The following is a 14,743-nucleotide window of genomic DNA, read 5'->3' on the forward strand; positions in this document are numbered from 1 at the left end:
CCAGCTTTTGGTTATACATACTTTATAATGCTCAAATGGCTGAATTCCCAACATGCCCCCACACTAACTAGAGTACTAACACATCACACTGGCCCTGACTTGTTCCTCATCTCACTCCAATCACCTCTTATTGTATCCCTTCTCAGCACTGTGCTGTAATTCAAAGCTTGCTACCGTGTCAATCAATACCACAGCGTAAGTGTGTGTATCTACAAGTGAACTGGTAGCATGACACAAATTTGTCTGCATGGTATAGTCCTTCAAGCAATACCATACAATGAAGGGCATTGTCTATCTATCTGTCTGTCTATCTGTATCACATTACTCTCTCTCATTCTTACTATTTTTCTGTGTCTTTCTCTCAAACTCGGTTTTCTCTGTTTCTTCTTTTTCCCTCCCTACCATTGCCCTGGAGTTATTCTTCATTGAGTCATTGTAGCATGTGTATTGGTGGCTTAGCTAATGCTTTAGTCTTATTATCTTTTATATTGCTTCACTTTCTTCTCACAGCTCTTTTTGTTGGTTTCAACTGACTTTAAAAACAAACTTGAAGGTAATAAAACAGAGCTTTGTATTAATGAGTCTTTTGCTATGTCAATATGAACAGTGGATTGCTTATGACTCACAAAACAATATAAATTTATCTTTTATATACGTTCGCTAGATTACTGTGGATGACATGACCACACACTCTCAATAATATCTATTGCATGCAGAGAACATTACTAAATCTTCACTTCAGAATAGTTTTCAGCATAGCAAGTGGCTTCAATTTACTTGCCACATCTTCATTTAGTGGAACCATATGTTGATTCAAATACATTGTGGCACTAAACTACTTCAGTAGTGAGTTCTGAGTGACAATCATTAGAGCTACATGTAGATCAGTAGGTTTTTCTTTGGAATAAATTTGCAGACCACTTATTTTTAATTTCAAGTGTGGTTGTAATGATAGTTTTACAGTATCTTTAATTATTTAAATTCAAATTATTAAGAAAATAGTTATAGATTTATCTTTATTTGACCATGATTTAAAGAAAACCCCAGTTAAGCTTATTAACATGAGATAATGTTGAAACCTACCGAGGTACCATGTAATAACAGTAGCAGAAAGGTCCTTCAGTGTGCCCAGGCATTAAATATCCATTTAAACAGGCACTAAAGTATCTTTGGTCAACTCTAGGATGAGAAGAAACGATCAGCGTCCACCTTGGAGGGTGCCGATGATGAACGCCGTCTCGCAAAAGGAAATGAAGATAGAGTCAAAGAAAATCAGCTGCGGCAGAAGTTACTTGATGATGATCCAAAATGCAATATTGAGAAAGGTAAGAATGAGATCAATATTAGTTTTTGGGCATTGGAGTGCCAGTATGTATTGGAATGAGTGATGTTCCAGACACACTCCTCTTCCCCAAAAAATTCTCTAATTGCCTACAGTTGGCAGGAAAATGTGTTGTTATAATGATTTGCTTGGCTCTAGCTCTACACACACATTTCAGGAAAACTCCATGTTGGGTTCCCTGTTGATATAACCACCTTGATAGCTCCACACACAAAGTTACACCAGACCCTTACGAATCATGAAAAGCCAACTGGGAACTAGAGGCCAAAACCTGGTCCCGCCTCACTTAGGTACAGAGAGTAGAGGATGATAAATCACTAAATGAGAAAATACCCACCAGGAAAGTAGAGCAAGACAAAATAGACAACATCACGGTAAAAGTAAATATGACAGAAAATGAGACACACACACAGTAGTAGTTAGATAGTTCAACTGCTAGTGTGTTTATGACATACAGTACTGTAATTGTCTTTGCTGATCTTTGTCTAGTTATTATATTATTATATAATACATATACTCCTGGCGGAAGGCGGATTGGGCGATGTTATTTGGTGGAAGCCAAACAAAGTTTGGCTTCCGCTCCCAAAAGAGTACCAACGATGCAGTTATTAGTCTCCTTGATATAATCTACTCAGCCCTTGACAAAAATGAGTTTCTGATTGGACTCTTCATTGACCTGAGAAAGGCCTTTGATACTGTTAATCACAACTACCTCTTACTTATACTCCATCATTATGGAATCTGAGACCTTGCCCCGGACTATATCCAATCCTATCTTAGTGATACATATCTTAGTGATATGTAGCCTTCATTAATATAACCTCTCCCACTCTTACAATAACTGTTGGAGTGCCACAGGGCAGCATCTTGGGACCCCTCCTATTTCTTATATACATCAATGATCTGCCTAATGTCTCTACCATTCTTAAACCTATATTGTTTACTGATGATACTTCCCTCAGCTACTCAGACCCCAACCCACATACACTAAATAATGTTGTTAATAATGAACTAAAAAAAGTCCATTTATGGATGTCAACCAACAAACTAACACTTAACATAGAAAAGACCTACTACATTTTATTTGGAAGCAAATCAACAAATGCAATTCATCTTTAAATAGACAGTGTTAAAATTAGTAATAAAATTGATGGAAAATTTCTTGGCATATTCCTAGACAATAGACTCAACTTCAGCACCCACATTCAACACATAACTAAGAAAGTCTTTAAAACAGTTGGTATACTCTCCAAAATCAGATATTATGTACCTAACTCTACTCTCCTCTCACTATATTATGCACTAATCTATCCCTATCTTAATTATGGTATCTGTGCATGGGGTTCAACCACTGCAAACCACCCCAAGTCCATCATCACCCAGCAAAAATCTGCTATTAGAATAATAACAAACTCTGCTTTCAGACAACACTCAGCCCCCTTGTTTAAATTCCTTAACATGCTAAACAAACTCACTCCACACATTCTCTTGTGTCAATTACATTTACAAAACCTTGTTCTTAAATGCAAACCCTGCTCTGAAACTCCCTGGACAGATGTAATAGGACCCATTATTACCACACCAGAAATAAATATCTCCTTTGATATCCCTAGAGTTAAACTTAATCTGTGTAAACACTCTATACAAATAAAGGTACCTAGTCTATGGAACTCACTCCCTAATGAATTGAAAAGCTGTCCAGCTTTTGCCTCATTCAAAAACAAAAACAAAAAGTACCTAATTTCATCTTCACAGTGTCCTACTCTGTGCTTTAAAATTGCACTGTATCTAGTGCTACCCAATCCCCCAATCTTTATGTACCAAACTCAAACAACTTTACCATTGTATTCATTGCTGTCTTATATGTGCTATCAATATGCTGTATTGTGCCTATTAATCTTTGTTAAATTACCAATCAAGCTGTCAATGCAATCAATCAGAGCTACCGATGCTTTAATATACCTACTAATCTCTCTCATCTCATTTTTTTTCTTGCAATTTACCTGTTATCACTTTATAAATTTTGCTAGAATTTACCTACTTAACACTTTGATGCTCTGGGCGCGCATGCACCGCACTACTCTGGGTGGGTTTGGGCATTCCGCTGGAGCGTGTGGTAATTCTGAAGTGTATAATCTTTTAAACTTTTTACCTCAATTCTCGTCCTAGGTTTTTCAATTTGGTATCATTGTGTTCGCAATAGATTTCTCTACAGGACTAAAGGCATATTAAGTCCAAATGCCCAACATACCATCCGCAACAAACAGAGAAAGTAAGAGCCTGTTACCCAGGAGCGCGCAAGACTGATAAAATGTGTACACTCTTTTCACCTTGGTTACCTCAATTCTCTTCCTAGGTCTTTCATTTTGGCATCACTGTGTTCCCAGTAGAATTCCCAACAGGAGTACATGCATATAATGTCAAAAACAGCGGGACGCTCCACCCGCCGACAAGATGAAAGTTACCAGAAAGAGAGCACTGCGCCACCCCAAGGCGCCTCTCATTACAAGAGAGAAAGCGTTCATAACAAAATGTGTATACTCTTTTCAACTTTGTCATCTCAATTCTCATCCTAGGTTTTTCAATTTGGTATCAATGTGTTCGCAATAGAATTCTCTACAGGACTAAATGCATATAAAGCCCAAAAGCCGGGCGAGACAGGGAGAAAGTGAGAACGTGTTTCCCGGGAGAACGCAAGAGCAATAAAATGTATACACTCTCTTCACTTTGGACATCTAAATTCTCATCCTAGGTCTTTCATTTTGGTGTCATTGTGTTCACAATAGAATTCCCTACAGGAGTATATGCAAATATAAAGTCCAAAAACCCGGCGTCCCACCCACAGCAAACAGAGAACGTGACGGTGCATTACCGCAGTGAGCGCTAATAAAGAACAATAAAATGGGTATACTCTTTTTCAACTTTGTTACCTCAATTCTGGTCCTAGATCTTTCATTTTGGTATCAATGTATTCGCAATGAAATTCCCTACAGGTGTATATGCATATACTGTCCAAAACCGCGGTGCTCCCCTCCCGAAGCCGCCGCCAATTTGCCGCCGGAAACGACGCAATGGTGCGCCGTTATCAGACTACCCCCAAGTAAAAGAACGACGCAATGCTATGTCGTTACCGAGTCGAAGCGTTAAAATTATATGTTAGATTAAGGACCTGCCCGAAATGCTGCGTGTACTAGTGGCTTTACGAGAATGTTAACACCATGCTATGTATCCTCACAAACCCAATGTACCTTCTTGTATGTATGTGTATGTATGTGTATGTATATATGTATATATATATATATATATATATATATATATATATATATATATATATATATATATATATATATATATATATATATATATATATATTATTATATATATATATATATATATATTATTAAATATGACCGAAAAAGTAAGATTAATAATTCTAACACGAATTTTCTCAATCTTTCGTACATTACGCTTCACTGTTGGAGGTAAATCAAAAATCAATTCTCCAAAATTCATTTTTATTTCTAGTCTGACGCGACACGGGCGCGTTTCGTAAAACTTATTACATTTTCAAAGACTTTAGTTCACAAATACACAACTGATTAGAACTTACGTATCTCCGATTTTATATCTACATTTGAGTGAGGTGGGAGGGGTGATGTGGCATTAACACAAGACAGAACAAGAGGGGATATTAATAGGGTATTAAAAGTATCAACACAAGACAGAACACAAACAATGGGTATTGAACAGAAGTGTTTGTAGAAAGCCTATTGGTCCATATTTCTTGATGCTTCCATATTGGAGCGGAGTCTTGAGGTGGGTAGAATATAGTTGTGCAATAATTGGCTGTTGATTGCTGGTGTTGACTTCTTGATGTGTAGTGCCTCGCAAACATCAAGCCTCCTGCTATCGCTGTATCTATCGATGATTTCTGTGTTGTTTACTAGGATTTCTCTGGCGATGGTTTGGTTGTGGGAAGAGATTATATGTTCCTTAATGGAGCCCTGTTGCTTATGCAACAGGGTTGTTGCATAAGCAACAGGGCTCCATTAAGGAACATATAATCTCTTAATGTGGTTTACACAACACCCCCAATAAAATTATATTACAAATCAACCATGCACAGTGAACATATAAAAGAGGAAAGAATAATGAAAGAAATAATCCGTAAAGGAGTAAAAAGCACTACTCCTAACCAAAACATAAACCTGATAATATTCTACAAAACCAAGAAGACTTCCGAACTCCTTATCAAAAACAGCCCGAAGCCGACGGAGAACCCTCTACAGCAGTCAAGCGTTGTATACATGTACACTTGCCCCCACGAAGGATGTAACCTTCAATGTAAGTACATAGGTATGACGTCGACCAAGCTGACGAGGCGTTTGACATGCCATCTTCAATCTGGTGCCCCTAGGAATCACATGAGACAAGCCCATGACATTACTCTAACAAGAGAAATGTTGAACAAGAATACTTGCATAATAGACAAAACCCAAGATTCAAGAAGATTACAAATTCTTGAGGCAATTCACATAAGAATAGAGCGACCTACCATGAACACCCAAATCACGGAACTATTTACTCTACCCACCATGAGAGTAAGGACAAGACAAGAACATATCGATGCCAACACAGAAGACAATGTCCAACATAACAGGCCAATTACACTGGATTAATCTTTGTGTTTAGATAGGAGATGCTTCGTATGGGCCAATAAGCCTTCTGCAGCCCCTATGTTTATCCCTTATGTATCCCCCCATGTTTTCACCTTCATTGTATTATCACCTGACCTAATGCGGGTATAAAATCAACTAGTATTGTAAGATCTGTTCACTTGAGAATGAACCATGGAGGTTCGAAACGTCGTGCAAATTATACATATAAGTGTAATACACTCTATAGTAAATCACTTCTTTTCTTCACCTTAAAAGTACGAAAATGAGTTTTGGAGAACTCCTATTTCAATTAAGCCCTGATGCTAAGAAAATAGTTAGAGGGATAGAAGCCCTAAACCAGAAAATAATAAATACAGAATATGTGGTCATATTCAATGAAACATGTTTGAAAGAAAACCTGCTGCCAGTATACACCAATATATATATATATATATATTATTATATTCATACATACATTGTACACACAGAAATCACAATAGCGTGATGTATCAAATGAACAAATCCACAAGGGCCGTGACGAGGATTCAAACCTACGCCAGAGAGCATCCCAGATGCTGAGCTATTGACTGAGCTACGACATGGTATAAGAATTGCAACCATAAATTCTACTGAATTTAATTGGATCCTGCAGCCTCTCCAAGATACAAACCAGGATTTTACACAATTTTTTATTGTACGATTTTGTACAATGTATTTATACATACAATGTACTTGTTTAGCATGGTTGTGTCAACATGGTGAAAAAAATATATTTTTGGTCCACCTCACTGTAAGGGAAGGTAGGGTGACTGCTGATGTGAATGAAAAATATTCTAACTGACAGAAAGGTGTCAAAATAAGTGCAAATAAAAAGACTTTATTATTTGCACTTATTTTACTTTTCATTGCTTAGTGATACATTTGTACTCCTGTCTAGTCCTTCACTAATTTGCCTGTGTAAGTATACTGCAATAATTAGAAATGTGTGGATTCAAATTGCACTGCCTCCTCAGAGAGCAAGTTACTGCACATGCCACAGTCAACGAGTCGCGAGATCCCACCCACGCCTGCAGGATTCACACCTATTATGTCTACACCCACTGCCCACTTAGGATACCCACCAATCATCACACACACTGCTGCTACTCCTCAAGGATCACCCCATGCCACTCTGGAGCCAAGTGGGCGTGGGGAACTCAACAACAGGCTCAGCCCTGCCATGGCTCTTTATTGCTCAAACCAAGATCAGCATGACCGTCCACAGGTACACAAAACTCTCAAGCTAAGTATCAGGGCTGTCTTAACAGCATTGTAGGCCTTGGGCAAAACAATGGTCTGGGGTTCCTAAACAGATGATGGGTCCCTTCCTTTCTGCTAATGTGTAGGATTACCATCAGATTGGTTTACACAAATTATTTATATTATAAATATAATTTACAAAGGGATTTGGATCCCATGCCTTTCCTTTTGAGATGTCGAGTAATTATCCTCTCTGACAGGAGATCTTTCATGAGCAATATGGTAATATGAAGCCCCTAGAAAATTGAGGCCCCTGGATGCCCATGCGTTAAGACAACACTGCCACATATCCTTAACCCTTCACTCTTCAATGTGACTGTTGCCAATTTACTTGAAAGTATAATTTTATAAATGTTCAGCCATGTTAATTAAGGATAAATGTACAGCAATGTCAATCATGTTAATTTAGGATACTATATAGTTTTACATTATTTGATTTGTCTTTCAATTACCATTTGATGTCTCTAGTCATTCAGTCACTGTAAAATAGACCTAGTGTTGGTGTGGAGCCAACAGCTTCTTCCTTATATGGCTACATTCCCAATTGGGAGGCTCTTGAGGTGGATGCCTTTAGGTTGGCTTGGTCAATGTTGTGGCCCCTCTTTTCCTCCCTCCCTTTCCCCTCCAGTTCATGTATTGTTCTGGGTGCTGTCCAGGCTGGAGATGTACTTTGGCAAAATGATCCTTCTGTCTCCTTGGTGGCCAGCTCAGTCTTGGTGTTTGGCTCTTCAGGCCCGGTGTGTGGACCCGGGTGTTTTTCCATAGTTCCAACTCTTTCAGCAGATTGACCCGGTGATAAACATTGAGACATTGCTGCCATTCACTTCCAGTCTTCATGTCTGGACTTTCTGATGCAATTCTATAACCATTTGTATGGTACCATTCGGTTCCTCCAGAAAACCGGCACTGAAGATAATGAAATGTCTCTAGCTAGTAGGGCCTGTGGCTTCCTGATTCCCTTTCCCTATCATGTGCATTGGTTCATGGTCTTTTCATCTCTGGACTGAGGCATATATGACACAAGAGGTTGGGAGATCCTGGTGGTGCTGCCACTTATTGGTGGCCAGTCATAACTAACGGGAGGTTTGAGCTAGTTTAAGAGTGAATCATTTGTAGAGTCATTTGGCTGTTTCAGTGCTTCATTTTCTTTGAACCTTGGAGTTTGAACCTTGTAGTGAACCTTATACAGAACCCTGTATTGCTTTGCTTACTTTCTGGATATTGTCTCAGTGAAGGTAATGGTATTAATCCCCAGCTCCCTCTGCTTTTGTGAGGGGGGGGGCCAGGTTCTGGTCACCTGTAGGCCATACAGGACTTCTTTGCCAGATGTGTGACTTGGTAAGGGGGAGAGCCATCTAAGCAAGATAGTTTTAGGGAGGTTATCTTGAGGTTATCTTGAGATGATTTCGGGGCTTTTTAGTGTCCCCGCGGCCCGGTCCTCGACCAGGCCTCCACCCCCAGGAAGCAGCCCGTGACAGCTGACTAACACCCAGGTACCTATTTTACTGCTAGGTAACAGGGGCATAGGATGAAAGAAACTCTGCCCATTGTTTCTCGCCGGCGCCTGGGATCGAACCCAGGACCACAGGATCACAAGTCCAGCGTGCTGTCCGGCTCCCACCCGTGCTGTCCCGGTCCGACCGACCGGGAGCCATTAAGGCCTTACCAGAAAGAGGCATTTCATTACATTCAGCTCTGGTTTTTTTGGTTTGGGAGTGATAATATGTATGTCCATATTCTTGCTGATTTTAAACTTCAAATTCTTTTGTTTTGTCATAATAGGAACAGGGTAACTCAGTTCATATTGACTATGAACAGTGTCACCCTGAATAAAATTGTAACTAGAGTAACCAATAAGTGTTCTAATGATATAGGATTTCATTCTCGTGAGTTTTAATAGTTTAAATTGCCCAAGAATAGGTACATTTTGTATATGTTTGTTACATATATTGTTCCTGTGGTATAGCTAGTCAGTACTGATATAGGCATAAGTAGGTGGTGGTGAGGAGGAAGCATATGCATATTATTTATTTAGACTTGTATCAAGAGGCATCATACCATGTATCTAGTTCTGATATGCTTTATTCATCTGCATCTCCAATAGGGTGTCTTAAGGTCAGCCTCCATCAAGAGCAACAATACATCATTATCATCCAGATCATCACGTTCATCAAGTCGCTTAGGACCTCGAGGAGTTCTCCGTCGAGAGTCACTTTCTCCTAATGATCTTCCAGGTCGTCGTGAGTCTATCAGCCCATCTCCAGGGTTAGTCCAGTATGGTGCCATTAATACTTTATCAAGTGTTCACAAGTCATTCCTTGTTTTCTTTATGCTTAACCCTAGTAAATTATAACTTGCCAATGGTTAGTTCTCTTTCATTCTGACTAGATAACTTCTTTATCTGGGAAGGCTCACCTTAGGGGCCCCTCAAGTTACCTACCTGGCTATCTCCACTCCTTAGGTACCCTACCAGGCTCTTATGAATGATGAGAGCCTACTGGAGACCAGGACCAGAATCAGGCCCCCTCAATAGAGGCAAGGTGAGTCTGGGGATACAAGATCACACACAACCAAACAAAAACCACCAAAAATGTTCAGCACACCAAAACAAGCAACTGCATGGGGCAGGATTTGTAACCCTGATGTGAACATTGTATGCACTTGTTATCTAGGCCCAACTGCTAGGTAGCAATATTTGCTTGCTACCAGATGGTGGCATTGGTGACCTAAGGGTCCCAGATGGCTACCTCAGTCAGTCATGTCCTGGTGCTGTCCCTGCCAGTATCTCACTGCTCTTCATGCTTTAATTCTTAGCTAAGTGTTGCCTTTTATTTTGGACTTGCAGGAGCCTGTGCCTGTGTTGCTTCTTTTGAAAGCTTCATGTGCATGTTTTTCAATCATCCTGTTGTGTAAAACTTGAATTTTTCTTCACCACAGCTGCATATTGCTAGAGTTACCATCCCTGGTCATTGCTGGATTCTCTTTTGTGAGTAGGTTCAGGTGTCTGCCCCTTTTGGGCTCTTGTTTAGTGGCCTTGACCCAGGTAATGCTTACTCTTCAGTATTTACTTTAAGGTGACTATGGGAGATAGAGATCTATTATCCACCTTGTATCCATTTATTCCTGGCATGCTATTTACCTCTCAAAATATTATAATTTCCATCAGATTTTTTAAGATGATGTATTTGGGTGCAGCAACCTCTTCCTTTAATACATTTTATTCGTTGAATACAACTACAGGGTATGAGAATTTCCTTACATCTCTGTGACTGGATTGCATGTCCAACTTCCTCCAATGTCCTCTTGTCCTTCATTTTCATTGAAATAAGTTTCCTTTGTCCAAAATGTTAATCCTCTCAGGATGTTGTATGTAGAAATCGTAGCTAATTGCTCTCAATTCTGGTACTAATTTTGTTGCAAATCTCTGAAGTTTCTCAAGTTTAATTTTTTTCTGCAGGGAGCCCCTTGTGGTTTCCCGAAGCTGCTATACTTATATTGTGCCATCAGTCACGGAGTTCTTATTTGGCCTACCCAGAACCATGAGCCAGAACCTGGCTTCCCTCAAAGAGGTGCAAGGAGCAAGTGGCAGGTATAAACGATTTTATATGTAAATTGATTCAGGTCTGCCACCACCAAGGGAAGGCATTCAAAGTCAGTGAAACAGAACAGACCACTGCTTGGTTAAAAGCAACACCACAGTCTCAAAACAGCCAAATGAATTCTTTCAATAATGTAAACAAATGGTCGAAAACTTATGAAACTAGTATGAGCTAGTTCACCCCACCACCTTCCCCCTCGTTTGGGAAAAGGAGGAAGGCAGACCAGGTCAGCTGGCTGCTCTTCAGTTCTTATGCTGATGTGTACTGAGCCTGATCACCCTCTCAGTTCACTCTGGCTTTGGTCTCCTGTCTTAGGTTAAAGGGGGTGTTTTTGGCTGGTAAGGGTACTTACCTAAGTGTAGTTAGTACATCTTGATATTTTGATAAGGTGTTCATATTTCTTCCCCTCACCTTTATTCTTCGTTGCCCCTTCAGTCCAGGAGACCTTAAGGTGCTGTTTTTGTTGACCCTCATCTCTGGTTGATTTGTTTGGGAACTTCATGCCCTCCTTCAGTGGGGTGGATTCTGTTCTTTTGGTCCTGGTGGACAGTTTCTTCATTTGCGGCCTTCTTCTTTTCTGCCAAAGAATGAGACAATTGGCTTCTTGAGGGAAGGCCCTTGGTGATTGATGCTTGGTTTGCCTGGCCAGCAGTGCATCATTTGTTAATTCCAGTTGAGGCAGTTCATCCCTACCATTCTCAACACTCATTCAGCTATGATGGATGTCCTTTGTTGATCTGAATTCCTTAGTTTCCTGTTATCCCAGGTTGTCCACAGTGCCCAGATTCAGGCCCAGGATGTTTGTAAGTTCACAGCTTTGGCCACTATTTGCTGACATGTCGTGGACTGATATTCAGGCTTGGTAGTTTCGGAGGTCTGACAGAATCCTGGCAGCTCATTATCTGGTCAGTGTTTCATTGCTGGAGAAGGAGCCTGGAGCTTCCAGGGTGCCTCTTGTTGGCAACCATTTGCATTAGTGGGTTTAAGATAGTTTCAAAAGAATCATTTGGGTTTGAACAAATAGTTTGTGGAGGATTTTGACCGTCTTGGTGCTTCCTTTTCTGTGAACCTTGCAATTGTCTGCGTTGCTTTACTCACTTTCTAGATGTTTTTTCGGTGAGGGTGATCATAACAATCCCCCTGCTCCCTCTGTCTACATGAGAAGGCTGGTTCTAGCACTGGTCTTTGGTAGCCCATGCAAGACTTCTATGGCTGATGTGACTCAATAGTGAGAAACCATCTCAGCTTCAGGAAACCATCGAGGCTCTACCAGAAAATAGTTTCATTTATTAATGCTTTTTTCTTTATCATGAATCTTAATGCTTAACCAATGAGTACTATCATGTCTGTATTGTTCAAAGACCTACTTTTGAGAAATTTATAAGAATTTCTGATAACCTGTGCATTATGTATGTTTCATTGTGCTAATTACTTTGTGACGTATTTCATTAACCCTTAGACAGCGGCTGTGGAGAAATGGTTATGCCTGACTATGCGTAAAAAATAAATACAAAGGTTTCATTATAGAATTATAAATGTGTATGCAGAATGTAAAAAAAATACAAAAGTGAATATTTATCATTTCACTGGGGAAAGGCACGCTTGAAGGATGTGGTGGGTGTGTCTGGTACCTGTCAACACCTGATGCCTGACAGCTGATGCTTCTTGTGTTATCATTGGATGTGTCTCTGATTGTTTATCATTTGTTTCTCTTCATTTACAAGAGTTTGCATGTTGAATAACTTGATAAATCACATAATTCACATAACACAATTGTTTAAATAACATGTGTTTCAAGTGATGATTGGGTTTACCTGGTATACTCCATTACAACCTGTTAGGGACACTATGGGTCACAACCGGGTTCTTTACTGGAGGAACCAAAGTACTAGTATCCGACCCCAAGTCGGTAGTGGCTTTCAAGGAGCGAGTTTGGTAATGCAAGTAAAACACAAGGGGGGGAGTTGAAAGGAATATGACACTTCATCAATTATCAATATATTCACATATTATCACTTTCCCATCACTTTAAATAGAATCAAACGACGTATTACTACACTGATATATACACGTGTCACTCTCATAGGACACTAAGCGCTCCTCGATGCTCATGCAATGCAGCCTTGTCAACTTCCGTGTTTCCTCAACACACAGTACCGTCCTCAACCAGTACTGCTTAACACTGACGAGTCTACCCTAGCCACGGGCCAGCCTATACATAGTCTCACTAGGTGCTCCTTGTGAACGCCCACAATCACTCTCCAGCCTGGTGCTGGCAGAGAACATCAGCTTCGTGCTGCTGGGCCTCTACACAAACAAATACAAGGGTAGCGAACCCCTGGCAGGAGCTTCTTGCAACTAGCTAGTTACACTCCTCCGTAGCACCTCGCTGTCGGTCGTCTCTTCCTCTAGCCAGTCCTGGGATACGCCGAATTCTGTCACTGCCACTTCACAGGCAGACAGCAGATACTACTCAGTTCCTCTTCGGCGGCGGCTCACTGCTCACGTAAAGCAGAATGGAGTAGAGAGATAATAGGCGGTTTGGGTAGACTGCCTGTCTTCGTACCACTGCAGCCCTACGTCGCCTCTGTGGGTACAGACACATCATCAGTAAACTGGCCAGTACTTGGGACACTAGGAAATACCACTTACGGACTCTGACATTGACATACACCTCCTCCCACAATAGATGGCGCTGATTTTCTAGGCGCCACCTCACCAGACGTCAGCAACAGTGACTCTTCGGGCTTACCCAGGCAGGAATCTAGTCTCTAGCAGGTATCATACCACCACCACCAGATGGCGTCGTCCATTTTGTGGGGGTTTAGGGAGCAGACTCACAGATGGCGTTGACGTCGCTGCTCCATGCTCCGATGATGAAGTCTGGTTCGTAACACAACCATAGAGAGTAGTGAGAGGGATATGAACATACTGTAATATACAATAGTGTTGAACTCTGGGCAATGACATATAGCCTATTGGCACCATATAGGCAAGAACATAGATTGAAAGAAAGGTGTAAGCCACCAATTTGGCACATGGCTATATCTCAAAAAGCACATCAATAAACTATAAAAGGTGCAAAGGCCTGCAGCAAAATGTCTTCCGTAACTTCTTCCGGAGCAGCAGTCTCCGTGGTGTAGTGGTAAGACACTCGCCTGGCGTTCCGCGAGCGCTATGTCATGGGTTTGTATCCTGGCCGGGGAGGATTTACTGGGCGCAATTCCTTAACTGTAGCCTCTGTTTAACGCAACAGTAAAATGTATACTTGGATGAAAAAACGATTCTTCGTGGCGGGGATCGTATTCCAGGGACCTGCCCGAAACGCTACGCGTACTAGTGGCTGTACAAGAATGTAACAACTCTTGTATATATCTCAAAAAAGAAAGAAAAAAAAAAAAAAACTGAAAAACGTGAGCTACGAGGAAAGACTAGAGGCGTTGAATATGCCAAAGCTAGAAAATAGAAGAAAAAGAGGTGATATGAGCACCACTTACAAAATAATAACAGGAATCAACCAAATTTGACAAAGAGGAACTCTTGAAACCAGCTACTTCCATAACAAGAGGATACAGATTCAAGGTAAGGAAACAAAGGTGTCGAAAAAACATTTGAAAGTTTTCTTTTGCAAACAGAGTGGTAGATGGTTAGAACAAGCTAAGTGAGAAGGTGGTGAAGGCCAAAACCATCAGTAGTTTCAAAGCGTTATTTGACAGAGAACTAGAAAGATGGAACACCACGAGTGTAGCTCTTATCCAGTAACTACAATTAAGTTCTACAATTGTCACAAACATGACTGCAAGCTCCTCCTAGTACACATAATCATGAAATGGATACAGGATTTT

At 40.6% G+C, this 14,743-nt stretch overlaps 1 protein-coding gene across 1 annotated transcript in view; it reads left to right on the forward strand.

Annotated features, from left to right (window-relative positions):
* Positions 1–14,743, forward strand: part of LOC123756102 (Ca[2+]-channel protein alpha[[1]] subunit T) — a 487,984-nt gene that overhangs the window by 327,882 nt on the left and 145,359 nt on the right. Inside the window, exons 16-18 of the mRNA XM_069336529.1 lie at positions 1,184–1,325; positions 7,014–7,264; positions 9,404–9,564. Of these exons, the coding sequence (XP_069192630.1) occupies positions 1,184–1,325; positions 7,014–7,264; positions 9,404–9,564 (554 nt within the window). The remainder of the gene's footprint in view (positions 1–1,183; positions 1,326–7,013; positions 7,265–9,403; positions 9,565–14,743) is intronic.

The sequence above is a fragment of the Procambarus clarkii genome, chromosome 36 (genome assembly GCF_040958095.1).
Source record: "Procambarus clarkii isolate CNS0578487 chromosome 36, FALCON_Pclarkii_2.0, whole genome shotgun sequence".
NCBI classification, from domain to species: domain Eukaryota; kingdom Metazoa; phylum Arthropoda; class Malacostraca; order Decapoda; family Cambaridae; genus Procambarus; species Procambarus clarkii.